This window comes from Saxophila tyrrhenica (genome assembly GCF_035928015.1).
Source record: "Saxophila tyrrhenica strain CCFEE 5935 chromosome Unknown scaffold_10, whole genome shotgun sequence".
Lineage (NCBI taxonomy): Eukaryota > Fungi > Ascomycota > Dothideomycetes > Mycosphaerellales > Extremaceae > Saxophila > Saxophila tyrrhenica.
In genome coordinates this window covers 993,991-1,009,028 of record NW_027041742.1, presented here as the reverse complement: position 1 = coordinate 1,009,028, position 15,038 = coordinate 993,991, and the positions used below count along the sequence as shown (strand labels likewise).

Genomic DNA, 15,038 nt, shown 5'->3' with positions numbered 1-15,038 from the left:
CCAGACGCCGCTGGCGAGTCTGGAGTGCGACGTTCATTGAAGGATCGGAAGGGAAGGGGTTGGAGTAGGAGGTAAGCGGGTGCTTGATACGGGTGGACTTTGAGCTTGGACCAGGTGGTGAGTTCAATGGTCGAGTCAGGCTTTTCATTCGGATGTCGCGGTACTCGTATGTATATGTAAGTACAGAGCTAGTATGATACAGAGGGTATTACACAATGCACAAGCCCAACCCATATCCACCCCAATCACCGCTAACGCATCGCTAGAACGCTCAAGTTAGACCACCACCTTCAACTTCTCCCTTTCAATTACCCTCCAACGCCCTCCTCGCCCTCTCCAGCCTCCGCCTCAACTCCCCTTCCTTCACACCCCCACCCCTCTCCCCACCCTCCCCCAACCCCCTAACCACCCTCCCCAACCCCTCCACAACCCCAAAAACCAACGCCTTCTCCTTCAACCCCAGCCCCTTGATCCCTCCACCACTTACACCAGCTAACAGCGCGTTCACCGCGACCGTCGTCGGATCTGCGACCATGCTGGGAGACATCGGCGGGCTCGCGACTGGAAGCGAGGGTGATGTGGAAGGTCGGGAGAGCGATTTAGGCGCGGGACGCTTAATGCTGTGTGAGCGGTGGGAGAAGCCGCCGACGCCGGAGTCGGCGCGTTCGGAGGAGGAGTCGCTGCGCGCTGCGGAAGTGAGCTGGGGGTGGGTGAGTTGGATCGCCGTGCCAGGCCGGGAGGAAGGTCGTTTAGGGGAGGAAGGGCCAGGCATAGGCCACTCGACTTCTTCATCCTCGTCCCATCCCTCCGTCGCAGTGGCGAAAGTGGCCACGGTGCTTGTGCTTTCGGTCGACATGGTGCGTTTGTGCAGACTCGCGCCTAGACTTCTCTCAATCTCTCTTAGTCGCTCTGGTGTCTCCGGTGAAGGAGGCGGGTAGTGCACGCGTTCATCATCCGCGAACGCATCGTCGCCGTCTGCGATCGCGCCAGCGGCGGCAGAAGGTCCGCGAGCCGTAGCCGTTGATGTCGTCGATGTCTCGCTGGACGTCGACCCCCGGCGCCCGTAAGTTTTGACCGCGGAGAGGAGGAAGAAGTTCTTATAGTCGAAAGCGTCCTCGCGGTCTTCGTGGGCGACGACGGGCGGCGGTGGGTCGGAGGAGGCGTCTTCGTAGACGCTGTCGCCTGCTTCGGAGTGGGTGTCGTCGATCGGTGTAGCAGTCACACTCCTCGTGTTCTTGACGCCGTTCGCCAGATCTTTAGATCGCTGCTGCTGCTGCTGATGGTGCGAGTACCGATGCTTAGAAGACTGAACAATAGCCGTCCCGCTCGTCGTCCGCTGGTGCGAGATTCCTAGGCCCGTATCCAGAAGATCCCTACTCGGCCGCCTCCCCTTCCCGGCATCCCGCTGCACACTTTCAACACTGCCTCTCCTCTCCTCTCCCACCGTGTGCTGCTGCGCCATCCGCTCCTGCTCAGCAAACGCATTCCTACTCCCCGTAAACCCTTGCTCAGGAGGCGCCCAAACCTGCTCCACCCCCTTCGCCACAACAGGACTATTCTCCTTCGATGACCACCCCACGCCCGCATTAGTATCCAGCGCCGGCTGCCCGTACGCCGGCGACGAAGTATAGAAGAGCTCCGGCGGATACACCGTAGCATTATTCAGCGGCGAAGGTTCGCGCAAGTTGAGCATGCTCTGCCGGCGAAGATTATCCTCACGTGCGCGGTCGCGCAAGCTCGAAATGCGGCCTTTCAGACTGCTCATTTGCTCCCGTAGATCTTCGGTGCGGGATTCAGAGCGGTTAGTACCGACGCTGCTGTCGGTTGAGCCACGGCGATCGAACGGGGTGGACATGGCGTGGTACTGCTGTCCTTCGTCTTCGGCCAGTGGTTCAAGACTGGGGTCAGGTGAGCCTTGCATTCGCGTTTTTCGAAGCTGGAGTTTGCCCAGTGAATCGTAGCTCCTGCTTCCCCGTAAAGGGTTGTTCCGAGCAGACTCTGGCATCTTGTTCGGAGTCCGGCCGTTCGGTATGATGTGGTCAGCGTTCTGCTCAAAGGCTGTGTACGGTCGGTCCGGTATTTCGGTCTCGCTGAATCCACGTGAGTGTCCCTGGTGAAAGTCTTCTGCCAAGTGAGGAGCGCTGGCTTGTGCTGAGAGTCGTTTCTGCTGTCTCGTGTTCGTGCGCTCGTAGTGAGGCCGGTCGTAGATGGCTCTGTTCCTCGCCCCGTAGCTTTTCGTTGGTGTCACGTATGAAGATCCGACAGAAGTGGCGCGCTTGAGATTAGCAGTTGTTAATGGTGCGACCAGATCTCGTGCGCCTCGCAGGTTGCCTTCCATAAGCTGCTTTACCGTTAGTACAGTCCTCCATGCTCGTGCGTTGGACAACATACGTTCAGCCTCTTCTTCGCATTCGCCAGAATCTGCTCTGCCCGTTGACTCAACAGCGCCGAAGTATGCTCATCCTCCTCCTGCTGTCTCCTCTTCGCTTCCAGCCCATCCTCAAAACTCAAACCGTGTTGCGGCTCAGTCGGAGTCACCACCTCGTCTTCATCCTCATCGTCCGTACTCGCCGCATCCTGGTTCTCATACTTTGCCAAAAACTGCGGCAGCGACGCCATATCATCGCTCCCCGTTGAGCTGCCCCCAACACTCACCCGCCTTAACTCCCTCTCCTCCGGCGCAAGATTCCCAACATCCATCAGCGTCGGCGACGACCCATACGCCGAGTCAAAGTTCTCAAACTCGTCCTTCACCGGCTCCTCCTTAGCAACCTGCACCCCTCCGCTCGCCGTCCGACTCCTCAACAACATCATCTTCCGACTCATCAACCCCCGCTTCTCCCTCTTATCCGGCGTGACCATACTCCCCATACTCCTCGCACTGCGCAGCTCGTTCGCCGTCGAATCGCGCAGGTAACTCGGACTCGGCGGCCTCCCATACCGCGGCGGAGAATTGACCGGCGCATACGAGCGCTGTTCGTTCGGCAGCACCATGTCCGGGTTCGTCAGGGTGGGCGAGGGCAGCGCGGGGAGTGGTTTGCGCGCCATTGCGTTCTTGTCGAGGGACGATGGGCCCATGGCCTGCATGGTTTGTGTCGCCATGCCGGCAGGTCCTTTTTCATCTGGTCCTCGCCCGCGCCCGGCCCCCTGGTAGCGTGCAGCTGTTCCCGCTGCAGCGAGCTGGGGTGGGCCTGGTAGGAATTTGCTGCCAACCGGGTGGAAAATGCAGCTAGCGAATGCTCGTCACGGGGGTGTCCTATTTTCGCTTCGCCTTATATCCTTAGTCGATGTCGCTGCGATGTCAAGCGTGGTTTGGTGGGATCTACAAAATACAGCACTTGGAGGACCAAACAAGACGAAATCTCGTTTTCGGAGGCTCCCAGATCCTCGGTCGGAGGCCCAGGAGGAAGCCGTAGCTCTACGAGCGATCCAAGGAACAGGAATAGCGTTGCGTCGTTTGCAGGGGACTTGCATAAGCGGGGTGATAAATTCAGCCAATGTGGAAATTCCTCGCATGTGACTGGCCGTGAATGCTGTCTTTTGTCGAGAGATGAGGTGGAAATCTGACAAGATCTCACTCTCTTCCTCAATCCTCGATCACGGACAACACAATAGTCAACAAGTCAGAGCCATACCGACTGTCAAAGAGACTGTCGCTTCTCGCCGCCGTTGTGAGCCCAACGGCCGTCGCTCCGCTAACCTGGGCTGGTACAACCTTAAGGAGAACTCAATTTTCAATAATGTCTCGGAAGGGCTGATGCTGACAACAATCCCATTGTTCATACCATATCAAGATTGAATAATCCCATACGGAGAACTTCGTCGATGCCCACCGCGACGACGACGACGGTTTATCCACCTTGGAGTGACGACAAGTATTAAACAACAACAGGATGGTTGCCGTCCGCCTGTGAACGTTTCGCGGGTCGTACAAAGGCTGGAAACACGAAGCCGTAACCATCGACGTTTGCCAGAGGCCGTGTCGCTTCACAGACCACACATACCAGTCGTCCTGGAAAATAAGGTACAGCTGTCAGCGCGGCCATCGATTCGAGCTTACTGCAAGCCAGTCAACGCTACCAAAGCTGTGCAGTACAAAAGGAAAGCGGATCTTCTTGCGGCTCTGCTCCTCCACCCCGGGCCATCTACGGCTTCACTTGTTCCCAGGAGGCCACCCTGTCGGTCGGTAATGGTTTAGCGAGGAGAGCTCGAAAGACCTTCCCGAGATCTCTCTTCTGCTCATCAGCAGGACACTCCAAGCTCTGTGTGGAGCTCCACGTTCGCAGATAACTCGGTGGGCAAGTCGAGCGACATCCAACTCAGACATTGATGGCGATCGAACTTCGATTGTGTCTTTGGAAAGCATTCGGAACGTCCGCAGATGACCACTCCGTGTACACTGCTTGCCTACGAAGAGATCTGGCGGATTCAACATCCATACCATCTAACTTGTACAATTCCGACAGAACAACCGCTTGTCAAAGGGGCGAAAGGGAGCTTCAACTATCTGGGCCATCTACCCCGCCTCCATCTTAACAAGCCCCGCGCGTTCATCATCACGCCCAGACGAGCAGGCAGTGCCTCGGCGGGACGGTACCGCAGTAGCAAGGTATAAGTACTTTTGGTTCCGTCATTTCGGTTCTCTCGTAACATTCAAAACAATCTATCCCATACATCTTCACTACTACAGCAATCCAATTCAAAGACAGCAGCAACAATGGCCGAAGAAATCCCCAAGCAAGGCAAGGCCGGCGTGGTGGTGAACGAGGGCTCTGACTTCAAGATTGAAGTCCAGATGGTCGATGTGCCCGAGCCGAGTTCGTTCTTCCAATGCATCCTCCTGGCTCTCAATCATTCTAACCTCTTCCAACCGCAGAGGACGACGAACTCCTAGTCCGCCTCAACTGCACCGGCCTCTGCATGAGCGATGTCCACTTCATGATGAACGACTGGGCTCTCCCACCCATGAGCGCTTTCGGCGTCCGCTGTGCCGGCCACGAGGGAGCAGGTGTGGTGGTCAAGGTCGGCAAGGCCGTCAAGGGCTGGAACGTGGGTGACCGAGCAGGAATTAAGCCGCTGTCGGATGTCTGCCACAACTGCGAGGAGTGCTGGAATGGACGTGAGTCTCGCATACACCTGGCACAGTAGGGTGAGCAGCCAGGAACGCAGTGGTGCTAATGTGTTCTGGACAGGCGAGAACTACTGCGCCGGCGGCGTCTACACCGGTCTTATGAGCGCCGGCACCTACCAACAATACCTGACCTCACCCGCCATCTACACCTCTCGCATCCCCGACGGCGTCGAAGACGCAGTCGCCGGCCCCATCATGTAAGCAACCCGCCCCTTTCCCCCACCCTCTCCAAACCCTACCAACTCACGAATCTCAGGTGCTCCGCCTCAACCATGCACCGCGCCCTCGTCGACTCGGGCCTCAAACCGGGCAACTGGGTCGTCTTCCCCGGCGGCGGCGGCGGCGTCGGCATCCAAGGCGTCCAGCTCGCAGCGGCAATGGGCATGCGTCCCATCGTCGTCGACGGCGGGGACCAGAAAAAAGACCTCTCGATGAAACTCGGCGCGGAAGCCTACGTGGACTTTACAAAGGAGAAGGATGTCGGGGCGAAGGTGAAGGAGATTGCGGATGGGTTGGGGGCGCATGGGGTGTTGGTTACGGCGTATCAGTCGTATAAAGGTCCGTCCTACCCTAATAACCTCTCCACTCTGCCGGCCGGCGATTCTGACAACGTGCTGCGCAGACTCCATCAACTTCACCGGCGCCCGCAAAGGGGCGAAAATCATGTGCATCGCCCTGCCACCCGCCGGCGCGGTCAACCTCGGTGCCGAACCTAGCACCTTCGTCTTCAACAACCTCTCCATCATCGGCACGCTGGTCGGCACGATGCAGGATACAGCTTCCGCGCTCGACTACGCGAAGCGAGGTTTGTTGAAGCCGATCCATGAGGTGCGGGGGACGTCGAGGTGGGATGAGAGTGTGCAGGCGTTGAGGAAGGGGGAGATTGCTGGGAGGATTGTTATTGAGTGAGTGCTTTCCTCTTAATGTGGTGAGGTGAAAAGAAATGCTGTGCTGACTTTGAACGCAGTTTCAACAAGGACTAAGAATCACGAGATGATGCGATGGTTGTGGGTGAAGTACCTTTCGATGGCTGTTCGGCTGATGGCGAGCTCAGTTGAAAAGGGAATACCTGGCCGGCCCAGACCTTGAAGGACGAGGCGATTCGAAGTGGCGTGAGGCATGATCAATTGATATGTAGTCTGACGATACTAAATTTCTCATCAAACCGCCGGCGCTGGCACCACTGAGTACATTCATCAAGCGTCAGCTTGGACTTCCACCCTGTCCAAACGCCACCTACCACCTCTTCCATCAATGGACATGGACATCCTTACCCTACGCATGGCACGTGAACCCGGACAAAAAGGTCACCTCAAAACTCATCCCCCGTAAGATCCTCCCAGATCTGGAACGCAGCCTCCTCCATCTGCTTCTTGCCCGATATCACCTTCCCAGGCACCTTCATCCGCCCTGCCTTCACCGGACTCCTATTCCCAGCACTCGCGGACTCTTTCAGAATCCGTGTCGACTGCGTGCCAGGCTTCTTGACCGGACTGCGCAGCTGCGGCTTCCGCTTCACCGGACTGCTCTTCACCGGACTCGCTCCACCACCCAACCTGTTCGCCGGACTCGACACCTCCTCCACCGACACCGCACTAGCAGTCTGCGAACTAAACTCAAACGCATGACACGTATCCGCCCCCATCAGCAAATCCATCGACCACCGCCTCTCCTCCACCAAATCCACAAACTTCGCCAAAAGCTCATTATTCCGCAAAGTCTGCCTGCTCCCCAAAACGATGAGCTTCGACTTCGCCCGCGTGAGCGCCACGTTCACCCTTCGCCAGTCCTTCAGCAGCTCGCCGACCGTGCCGGAGGCGTTCGAGCGCACCATGGAGAGGATGATGCACTCCTTGTCGCGGCCCTGGAAGCGGTCCGCGGTGTCGATGTCAACTTCGCGGGGGATGCTGGCCATTTTGAAGAGACGTCGCATCAGGGCGAGCTGGGAGCGGTAGAGGGAGATGACGCCGATGTCTTTGGCTGGGACGCCGACTGCTAGGAGGCTGAGCACGAGTTGCGCGGCTAGTGTGGCTTCGAGTTGGTTTGTAATGTTCTTGCCGGCGTTGAGCGTTTCGAAGGCTGCTTTGCCTGCTGGGTCGATGTTGGCGAATGCGACTTTGCGCTCCGGTCGGCTGAGCTCTGTGATCCAGCACTTGCCGCCGAGCGACGAGGCATTGCAAGCGCTACTCGAGCCGTGAAATGCTGAGAGAGCTGCGAGGTCAACGTGTCGCAGCTGTCTCTGCGCAACGGCCTCAGTACCGCATCTGAGCTTGCCGTCGTAGATCAGGACATTAGCCAACGTCATGATGTCCTCGCACATGCGGTACTGCTTCCCGAGAGTCGCGACAGCTTCCGGATGCTCTTCACTCAACTGCCGGAAGAGTGAGACGTCCATACCACCTTCTCGCGCCCCTGCGTTCTGGACCAGCGGTGGGAGCTGGTAATGGTCACCGACCAAAACGAACTTCCTCGCGTGGAGCAGCGGTCCAAGTGCGACAGGCAAGGTGATCTGGCTCGCTTCGTCGACAATGCAGACATCGAACGCTCGACGGCTGAAGAGCGTGTGGTTGGTACCCATACATGTAGTCGCGACAATCTGGCAACCCATGTACGCGTCGTCGATCTCCTGAATACTCTTGCGTGGCGTCTCGCCGAGCTGGCAGAACTGCTTGACCTGAGCATTGATCTTCGCCGTGGGACCCAGTCGGAGGATGCTGTTTGCCGGAGCAATGTCTTGAATCTTCAGCAGAATGTTGTCGACGGCGGTGTGGGTGAACGAGCTCACGAGGACCGACTTCTGCTCGGCGAGCAGCGCCCGGATGATGTGCGCAATCGTTGTCGTCTTGCCAGTGCCGGGCATACCAAGGATGAGAGCATAGTCCCGTGCATTCAGCACTTTGGTGACTGTGGCCCTTTGGTCCTCGTTCATCTCCCCAAGCTGGGATGCTGGCAGAACAGGCGTCGACACACTGTGGTCAAACTCAGGCTGCCTGCTGAAGATGACTTGGCTCCGCAATTTCGTGTGGATCGGGTGGGTAGACATCAACGTAAGCAAGTTCCTGCGGACGCTTGCCAGCCCACTGCCGAATTCGTCCTTGTCGAGACGATAGAGCATGGCTATAGGAGGAGTCGATGCAGCATCACCGTCTTCGCCAACCGCCATCACTCCTCGGAAAGCCTGGTTTCGGTCATGGTCGAAGCCGCGCAACCTCTGCCTTGCATGGCTGAGCGTCCGGTCCATACCCACGGTGATCATGTGTCTTGTCAGACCAAGGATGTAACCTTTTGCCAGGTTCCACTGCCCGCATTCCGACGACACAACCACAGGCTCACCTGTCGTGAGTTGGCTGCCTTCTGCGAAAGACTGGGAGAGGCCGTCTGCCGACCGCACAAAACTATACTGGAAGCGAGTCATCCTACCGCCCTCTCCCTCTATACCGTCGGTGGCCGACATGGTGTTGTTCATCGCAGTTGAGGACATATCCGGCGCAAGTGTCAGGCTCCCAAAGCAACGCCCGACAGCCTCACGCTCTTTCGAGGTCATGGTCCACAGCTCGCCTTTCAGGCTGTTGACATTACCCTCCTCGAGCGTGAGTAACCCGTCCCACTTCACAAACCACCGCTTGAGGACATCAACCTGAGTCGGATCTCGCAGCCCATGCAGTAAATGGCCCACCGCATCAGACCAAACTGCGCCGTTATTCGTCTTGCCGTCGTCGATCATGCCAGCCGAAGTCGAAGAGCCGCCCTCCGCCAGCGCGTGGTAGGAGAAACACGATGTTCGAACAAAACACGTGCTACAATTTCGTGGATTGCGCACCAGACCTGGCAGCCCGGAGTCCTCGACGTCTTGTGTCGAAGAAATGAGCACGTCTTCGGTCTTGGAACGGGCCCTCGCTTGATAGAACGCCGCGACCAATCTGTTCCGCTGCTGTAGCAGGTCTCGTTTCTGGGCAATCGGAGGCTCAATCAGTGACATCGCAGAGCTCCTGAGATAGTACAGCACGCCAGCCGTGACATTCGTGTCGTAGCGGTCTGAGAGGAGCAACGTGTACAGCGCCGTCTGAGCCTTATGATACGCCGACATTGTCGTCCTCCCACTCTTGACCTCCCAAGGATAGAGAAGCCGCTTGTTGCGACGGCCGTGCTGATCGGCGACCGTGACCTGCACCGTGGCGTCAATCTTTCCTTGGAGACCGTACCTGGGCGACCACACGTGCTCCTCGATAGCAATCAGTCTGCTAATGCTCAAGCGGACCTTTTCGCCACGCTGGCCACTGACAGTAGCATTCTCAGATGGTTCGTCGGCAACAAAAATCCGGGCCCAGGAAGCCAGCTCGGCCAGCTCGGTTTTGATTTCTTCGATGGCAAGCACACAGTCGCGCATTCCCAACGCCCACAGCCCTTCGACATGATTTGCGACCGTCTCTTCCGCGGTGGTGCCCAGGAAACTTTCGTCCCATCGATTTGCAGCAAGAGCCTTCTGGAAAATCTCGTGTAAGATATTGCCGTAAGTCATTGGCTTGTTCGTCTCGCCATCTCTCACCCGTTCCTGGAGGACAGCCTTGCGCATGCAATCCAATGAGTCGCCAACCTTCAAGGCGGAGAGCAGATGGTCCGGGTGAATGATGAAGAAAGGACTTTCTGGTTGATCTGATATTATCAGGTCATATGGAGCAACCGACGGTGGCGCTGCACTGCCTGCCCGTACAGCAGGAGTAATGTGTACAACAGTGTTTCGTACGAGCGGCGTCGTGATCCAGCTATCCCGCAGCTTAATGACGACTGCCTTCGACGATCGGTGGTCCTCGGCAGAAATGACCTTTTCGTAGCAGCGGCGTCCTTTAGAGTTGGTATCTTCACCATCTGCGATGTGTTTCACTACACAGCGTCGAAAATCGCTTGGCTCTCGCAGCAGACCCTCCTGCTGTGAAGTGGCACCTGTGGATCTCGGACTGCGGTCGTTGCTTACAGGACGCGGAGAGTACTACAGATACATGAGCTATCTGCTTCTATGCCGAGTAACATTGGAGTTGGATTGACTTGCCCTGATTGCCTGAGTAGCTTTGATCTCGGCCTGCGCGAACGCTGCTTCATCCAAGCCATCGCACCCAAATTCGTCATCATCGTCGTCCCATTGGTCTGCATTAATCGGATGCCTCACTTGTCCCGCAAGAGTATCCTCAAAGTCCATAGGCCGCTGGACTGGTGGATCGGGATGCGCGGGGATCTGGTGCAGCGGCCGCTGATTCAAAGGAGGCGGCTGAGACATCAACTCGTCAAGGTCCTCCGCCGACAGCTCTAGATCGTCGCCAAACTCGTCATAGATGCCACATGATGCGGCAGGCAGCGGTGTTGGTAGTGGAGGCGTACGCTGCGGGTACTGCCTGCCTCCGCTTGTCGTTCGAGAAATGGTCGGTCGTCGGTACGCCGGCAAAGGCGCCTTGCTGTGCAACTGCAACGGTGCGGATGTCGCAGCATGTGAGGTGGGGACTGTTGGCTGAGCAAGTTCATCCTTCTTCGCCATCGAGCCAGTCGTAGCCTTCAGCGAATAGCTTTCCTGAGACTTAGACATCGCAGGTTGGACCCGCTGCGCTGCCGCTGGGTGTGTAGAATCTCCTACGACGAGCGGTTGTTCCTCGTCACGCGGATGAGCAGGCGGAGCGTCACCCACAGTGAATTCACCTCCACTTTCTGGGAGCGGGTTAGAGCTCGAAGGCGCGTCCACCGTTGTCGCAGGTTTCGGCGCTGGATTCGCTAGTTTTTGGGTTGCAAGCGACTCTTGGAGTCTTTCGACCATTGCAGCGACTTTACTTTTGCCCATAGAATCGTCGCCGGGCTCCTCTTGCAAGACGCCAAAGCTCGCTTTTCCATGCATCCGCCTCCGCTTCGTCTTGCTCGTAGGCCAGTCGTTGCCAGTGCTTGCCCATCTTCGCAGGCCGGCGCTTTTAGCCGGTGTCTCCAGCATTCTTGGAGAGGTTTGAAGGATGAGTTGGTCAAGTCCACTTATTCTGGTACCATCGTGGGTGGGCTGACCTGTTGCGTAGCGCTTCCACAGGTCAGCGGCGGGGTCTGCCTCGGGTGTGGTCTTTTCGCCGACTTCTTTCGCGGTGCTACGGTTGAACGCAGAAGCCTCTTGCCTCTGCGAAGATGTATTTGGACAGGATGGCGAAGAGCTCCTAGCTCGTTTTCGCTTTCGACTTGGAGTCAGCAGATTCGAGGAACTGTTTGGGATCCAGCCGATGTGCTCCTCTGGAGTTGGCTCTCGTGTTGTCGCTGGCTTTGCACCGTCGTCAAAGTCCCCGACAAGATCCGCCAAAGGTAGTCTTGTGCCTGGTGTGCACGGGAAGGTATGCGCATGTGGCAGTTGCGGCGTTTCTTGTTTTCGCTTGGAATCCAGGTCATCGTAGTTTCCTGTCTGGTGGAGTGCTGCAAGCTCTCTACTGGAGGCTCTAGGAATATTCCCCCCTTCACCATAGCTCTCCAAGTTGACCTCAGCGCTCGTGCCGTCCAGACTGCCTTCTTTCACTGCTCCTTCCGACTGTCCCGGTGCGAATTGAAACGTTCTCAGCTTCGTTTTCGCTTTTGACGTCGCTGGAATTGGCGGCTTGCACGGTATATTGTTCGTGCTTGTCTCGGCAAGTGGCGCTCTGTTCTGCCCGGGATGCCTCTGACCGGGTCGCGGCTGTTCAGTCAGATATCATGTCTCATTCCCATTGTCCGACTGGTGGCTCACCTTGTTCCCGTGGTCATTCTCGAAGAAGCTCTTAGTCTTACTAGCCATCAGAGACAGCAAGCAGCACGACGAGCAATGTGATAAGCAAAGAGTCGCCGTCTATGGTTGGTGTAGCAATTGTGGTGATGATGTTGATGCTGAAGTGAAACGCGCTGAGGCGCGAGAACGCGTGAGCGATAACACGGATCTAGCCGAGATCTGTCCGCTTTCGCCAAAGCACGTGATCGTCAGGAACTATCTTTTGAGTTCAGCTTGACCACCTCGACGACACCGAATGGTCATGTAGGTATTACAGTACCTGAACATACTTGTTGATGACCTCTCATCCTGACTACGCTGCTGACCCTCACGACCAACTTGTCGCCGCTGATTGGCAGCACAACACGCATCCAAACACCTAAGCGTAGGTCATCCATTATCATATTTGTATAAGTATTCCCCCTTTCCCCCAGCATATATTCCCCTTTCTCATTCATCCCGCACCTCCATTCGCTCTTCACCTTACTGCTCTTCTCATTCATACTATACGAACCCTTTCAACACGCTACGCCTAGCTCAAATCACAACAACCCTCCAACATGGCACGCATTACCTTGTGGGCCACGCTTGGCCTCGCAGCAGTATCGGCTGTGATTGCTCTGCCAGCTCCCCCAAGTCATGCCGTACACGAAGAAAGATCTGCCCCGCCGGCGAGGTGGCTCAAGAAGGACCGCGTTCCTCCGTCGGCAAAGCTTCTGGTCCGGCTTGGTTTGACTCAGTCGAACCTAGACATCGGTCCTGAATACCTGCTGGACGTCTCTCATCCAGAGTCGCCAAACTATGGCAAGCACTGGACCGCGGATCAAGTCATCGACGCTTTCAAGCCCAGCCAGGACACCGTTGACACCGTTCGTTCATGGCTCGTTGATTCCGGCATCAAGAACCACACCATAACTCACACGAAAAACCAAGCCTGGCTGGCCTTCCATGCGTCCGCCAAACAGCTCGAGTCGCTGTTACACACTGAATACTTCGAGTATCACGATCAACACACAGGAGCTGTCTCGCCGTCGACCGACTGCTACCATCTTCCGCAGCACATCCGAGAGCATGTGGATTACATCACACCTGGTATTACCCTTCTGCCGCCCATGCATAAGCCAGGGCAACGCCAGCAGTCCACCTCAACTCAACTCGACAGACAGCGGAAGAAGTACTATGTCCAAGGTTCCAAGCGTTCGACAAGCCGGCGCTCCCCGTACCACGATGAACAGGGAAGCACAGACTCCTGCGACCAGTCGATTACGCCAGCCTGTGTAGCAGCACTCTACGAAATCCCGCAAGCTCGTCTGGCAGACCCCAGCAACAGCATGGGCATCCTACAGCTTGGAGACGACCGATGGGATCAATTCGATCTTGACTTATACTTCGACGAATTTGCCCACTGGATACCCAAAGGTACGTCTTCGGCATCTCCTGGCTGCTGAACTGGCACATACTCACAAATTGTCTAGGTACACACCCGCGCAACGGCGAGATCAATGGCGCCGTGTCCTATACGGAAGACCCTGCCAATGTCGGCGTGGAGGCTATGACTGACCTTGCGGCGGCTTACCCGATTGGTATGCTGTTTCTCCTGGCCCCTTGGGAATGTCTGGCTCGGATGCTAATTACTGGCAGTTTACCCTCAGAACATCACATTCTGGTCCGTGGACGATGAGTATCACTGGGCACACTTCTTTGATCCCAACACCTGGTTTCCCGGAAGACAAGGTACGTTGAGCAGTGAAGCGCGATTGATGCCTTGGAACAAATCTAATACATATGCCTGACTGTAGAAGGAACCATGTACATCGGTATGAACAATTTCCTGGATGCTATTGACGGATCTTTCTGTACCTCTTGCGCTTACGGCGAATGTGGCAACCTGGACGGATATGATCCGAGCTACCCAGACCTGAACCCGGGTGGATACCGCGGTGAACTCCAATGCGGCCAATTCAAACCCACTAATGTCATATCTATCTCCTATGGACTGGCCGAGTTTCAAGTCCCTGTTTCCTTGGCGAGGCGTCAATGCGCTGAGTACATGAAGCTCGGACTGCAGGGAATATCCTTCGTAGTCGCCAGTGGGGATGATGGCGTCGGCAGGTGGGATCCGAATGCTAAACATCAAACCAGCCAGGAGGGAGAAGACACCGTCTTCGCACCGGATGTCATGAATACCTGTCCATGGGTCACGAGCGTTGGGGCTACGCAAGTGAGTCCTGGACGAACAGTGTCTGAGGCCGAGACTGCGGCACAAATTGACGGGCAGGGCTTTAGCGGCGGCGGCTTCAGCAACTTGTACCCCAGGCCGGCATATCAGAGAGCGGCCGTCGATGCTTTCTTTGCAGAGCACGAACCGGACATCCCATCGTACAGCGGCATTGTGCCCAACTCAACAGAGCTGAAAGCATTGCCTGACATCGGGACAATTGTTGGCGACAAGGCAGCTGCAGACATTGAGCTGCCGGATGGTTCTCACGTCACCGGTGGACAGATCGCAAGGAAATACAATCGCATTGGTCGCGGGTATCCTGATGTAAAACCTGCCGTGGATTACCAGCCGTATGAATCTGGTGATCCCGAATGTTCAGGTTGCTGCCAACGGTGCTAACGTCCCTAACATCTTGAATGGCGAGGTCATTCCAACCTGGGGGACCAGCTTCTCCGCTCCTGTGTTCGCGGCTATTGTAAGTGCCTCTCTTTTCGAAGTCTCAAAACTCCGATGGCATAAGTTACTGGTGTACTGACGCGAGAATGACAAGATTACCCGCATCAACGAAGAACGTATTGCCGTCGGCAAAAGCGCGCTAGGTTTCCTCAATCCTACCCTGTACGCTCACCCAGAGATGATGAACGATATCACGGAGGGGTCGAACAAAGGAAGTGGAAGTCTGGGCTTCACAGCAGGCTCGGGCTGGGACCCAGTGAGTCTTGTTTCGCGACTTTCTCTCGTGCATAAAGAAGCTGACATCGAGACCTACAGGTTACAGGGTTGGGAACGCCCAGTTATCCGAAGATGCTGAAGCTGTTTCTTTCGCTGCCCTAGGCGAAGGCCGGCTGACGGCTAACGTGGCGAGAGGTAGACGCAGGACAGATACAGTGAGTTTGCAACGTATGTTGATTGGGTGTGGTCTGTCTATAGTA

General features: G+C 56.4%; 5 protein-coding genes across 5 annotated transcripts; 3 read left to right on the top strand and 2 right to left on the bottom strand.

Moving 5' to 3' along the window:
- Positions 1–304: 304 nt before the first annotated feature.
- LTR77_006942 (uncharacterized protein) lies at positions 305–3,102 on the bottom strand (the record flags this gene model as incomplete). The annotated part of the gene is made up of 2 exons (XM_064804181.1): positions 305–2,341; positions 2,392–3,102. 2 exons carry the CDS (start codon positions 3,100–3,102, stop codon positions 305–307), a joined length of 2,748 nt encoding a protein of 915 aa, XP_064657982.1.
- Positions 3,103–4,717: 1,615 nt separating this feature from the next.
- On the top strand, positions 4,718–5,332 carry LTR77_006941 (uncharacterized protein; the record flags this gene model as incomplete). Its single annotated transcript, XM_064804180.1, has 3 exons — positions 4,718–4,817; positions 4,877–5,119; positions 5,193–5,332. 3 exons carry the CDS (start codon positions 4,718–4,720, stop codon positions 5,330–5,332), a joined length of 483 nt encoding a protein of 160 aa, XP_064657981.1.
- Positions 5,333–5,403: 71 nt separating this feature from the next.
- LTR77_006940 (uncharacterized protein) lies at positions 5,404–6,114 on the top strand (the record flags this gene model as incomplete). The annotated part of the gene is made up of 3 exons (XM_064804179.1): positions 5,404–5,689; positions 5,754–6,036; positions 6,099–6,114. The coding sequence occupies 3 exons, from the start codon at positions 5,404–5,406 to the stop codon at positions 6,112–6,114; spliced, it is 585 nt and encodes a 194-aa protein (XP_064657980.1).
- Positions 6,115–6,443: 329 nt separating this feature from the next.
- On the bottom strand, positions 6,444–11,915 carry dna2 (DNA replication endonuclease-helicase Dna2; the record flags this gene model as incomplete). Its single annotated transcript, XM_064804178.1, has 3 exons — positions 6,444–10,118; positions 10,179–11,816; positions 11,868–11,915. 3 exons carry the CDS (start codon positions 11,913–11,915, stop codon positions 6,444–6,446), a joined length of 5,361 nt encoding a protein of 1,786 aa, XP_064657979.1.
- Positions 11,916–12,445: 530 nt separating this feature from the next.
- Positions 12,446–14,940, top strand: LTR77_006938 (uncharacterized protein; the record flags this gene model as incomplete). The annotated part of the gene is made up of 7 exons (XM_064804177.1): positions 12,446–13,304; positions 13,361–13,468; positions 13,527–13,619; positions 13,685–14,430; positions 14,486–14,581; positions 14,657–14,818; positions 14,878–14,940. The coding sequence occupies 7 exons, from the start codon at positions 12,446–12,448 to the stop codon at positions 14,938–14,940; spliced, it is 2,127 nt and encodes a 708-aa protein (XP_064657978.1).
- Positions 14,941–15,038: the final 98 nt, after the last annotated feature.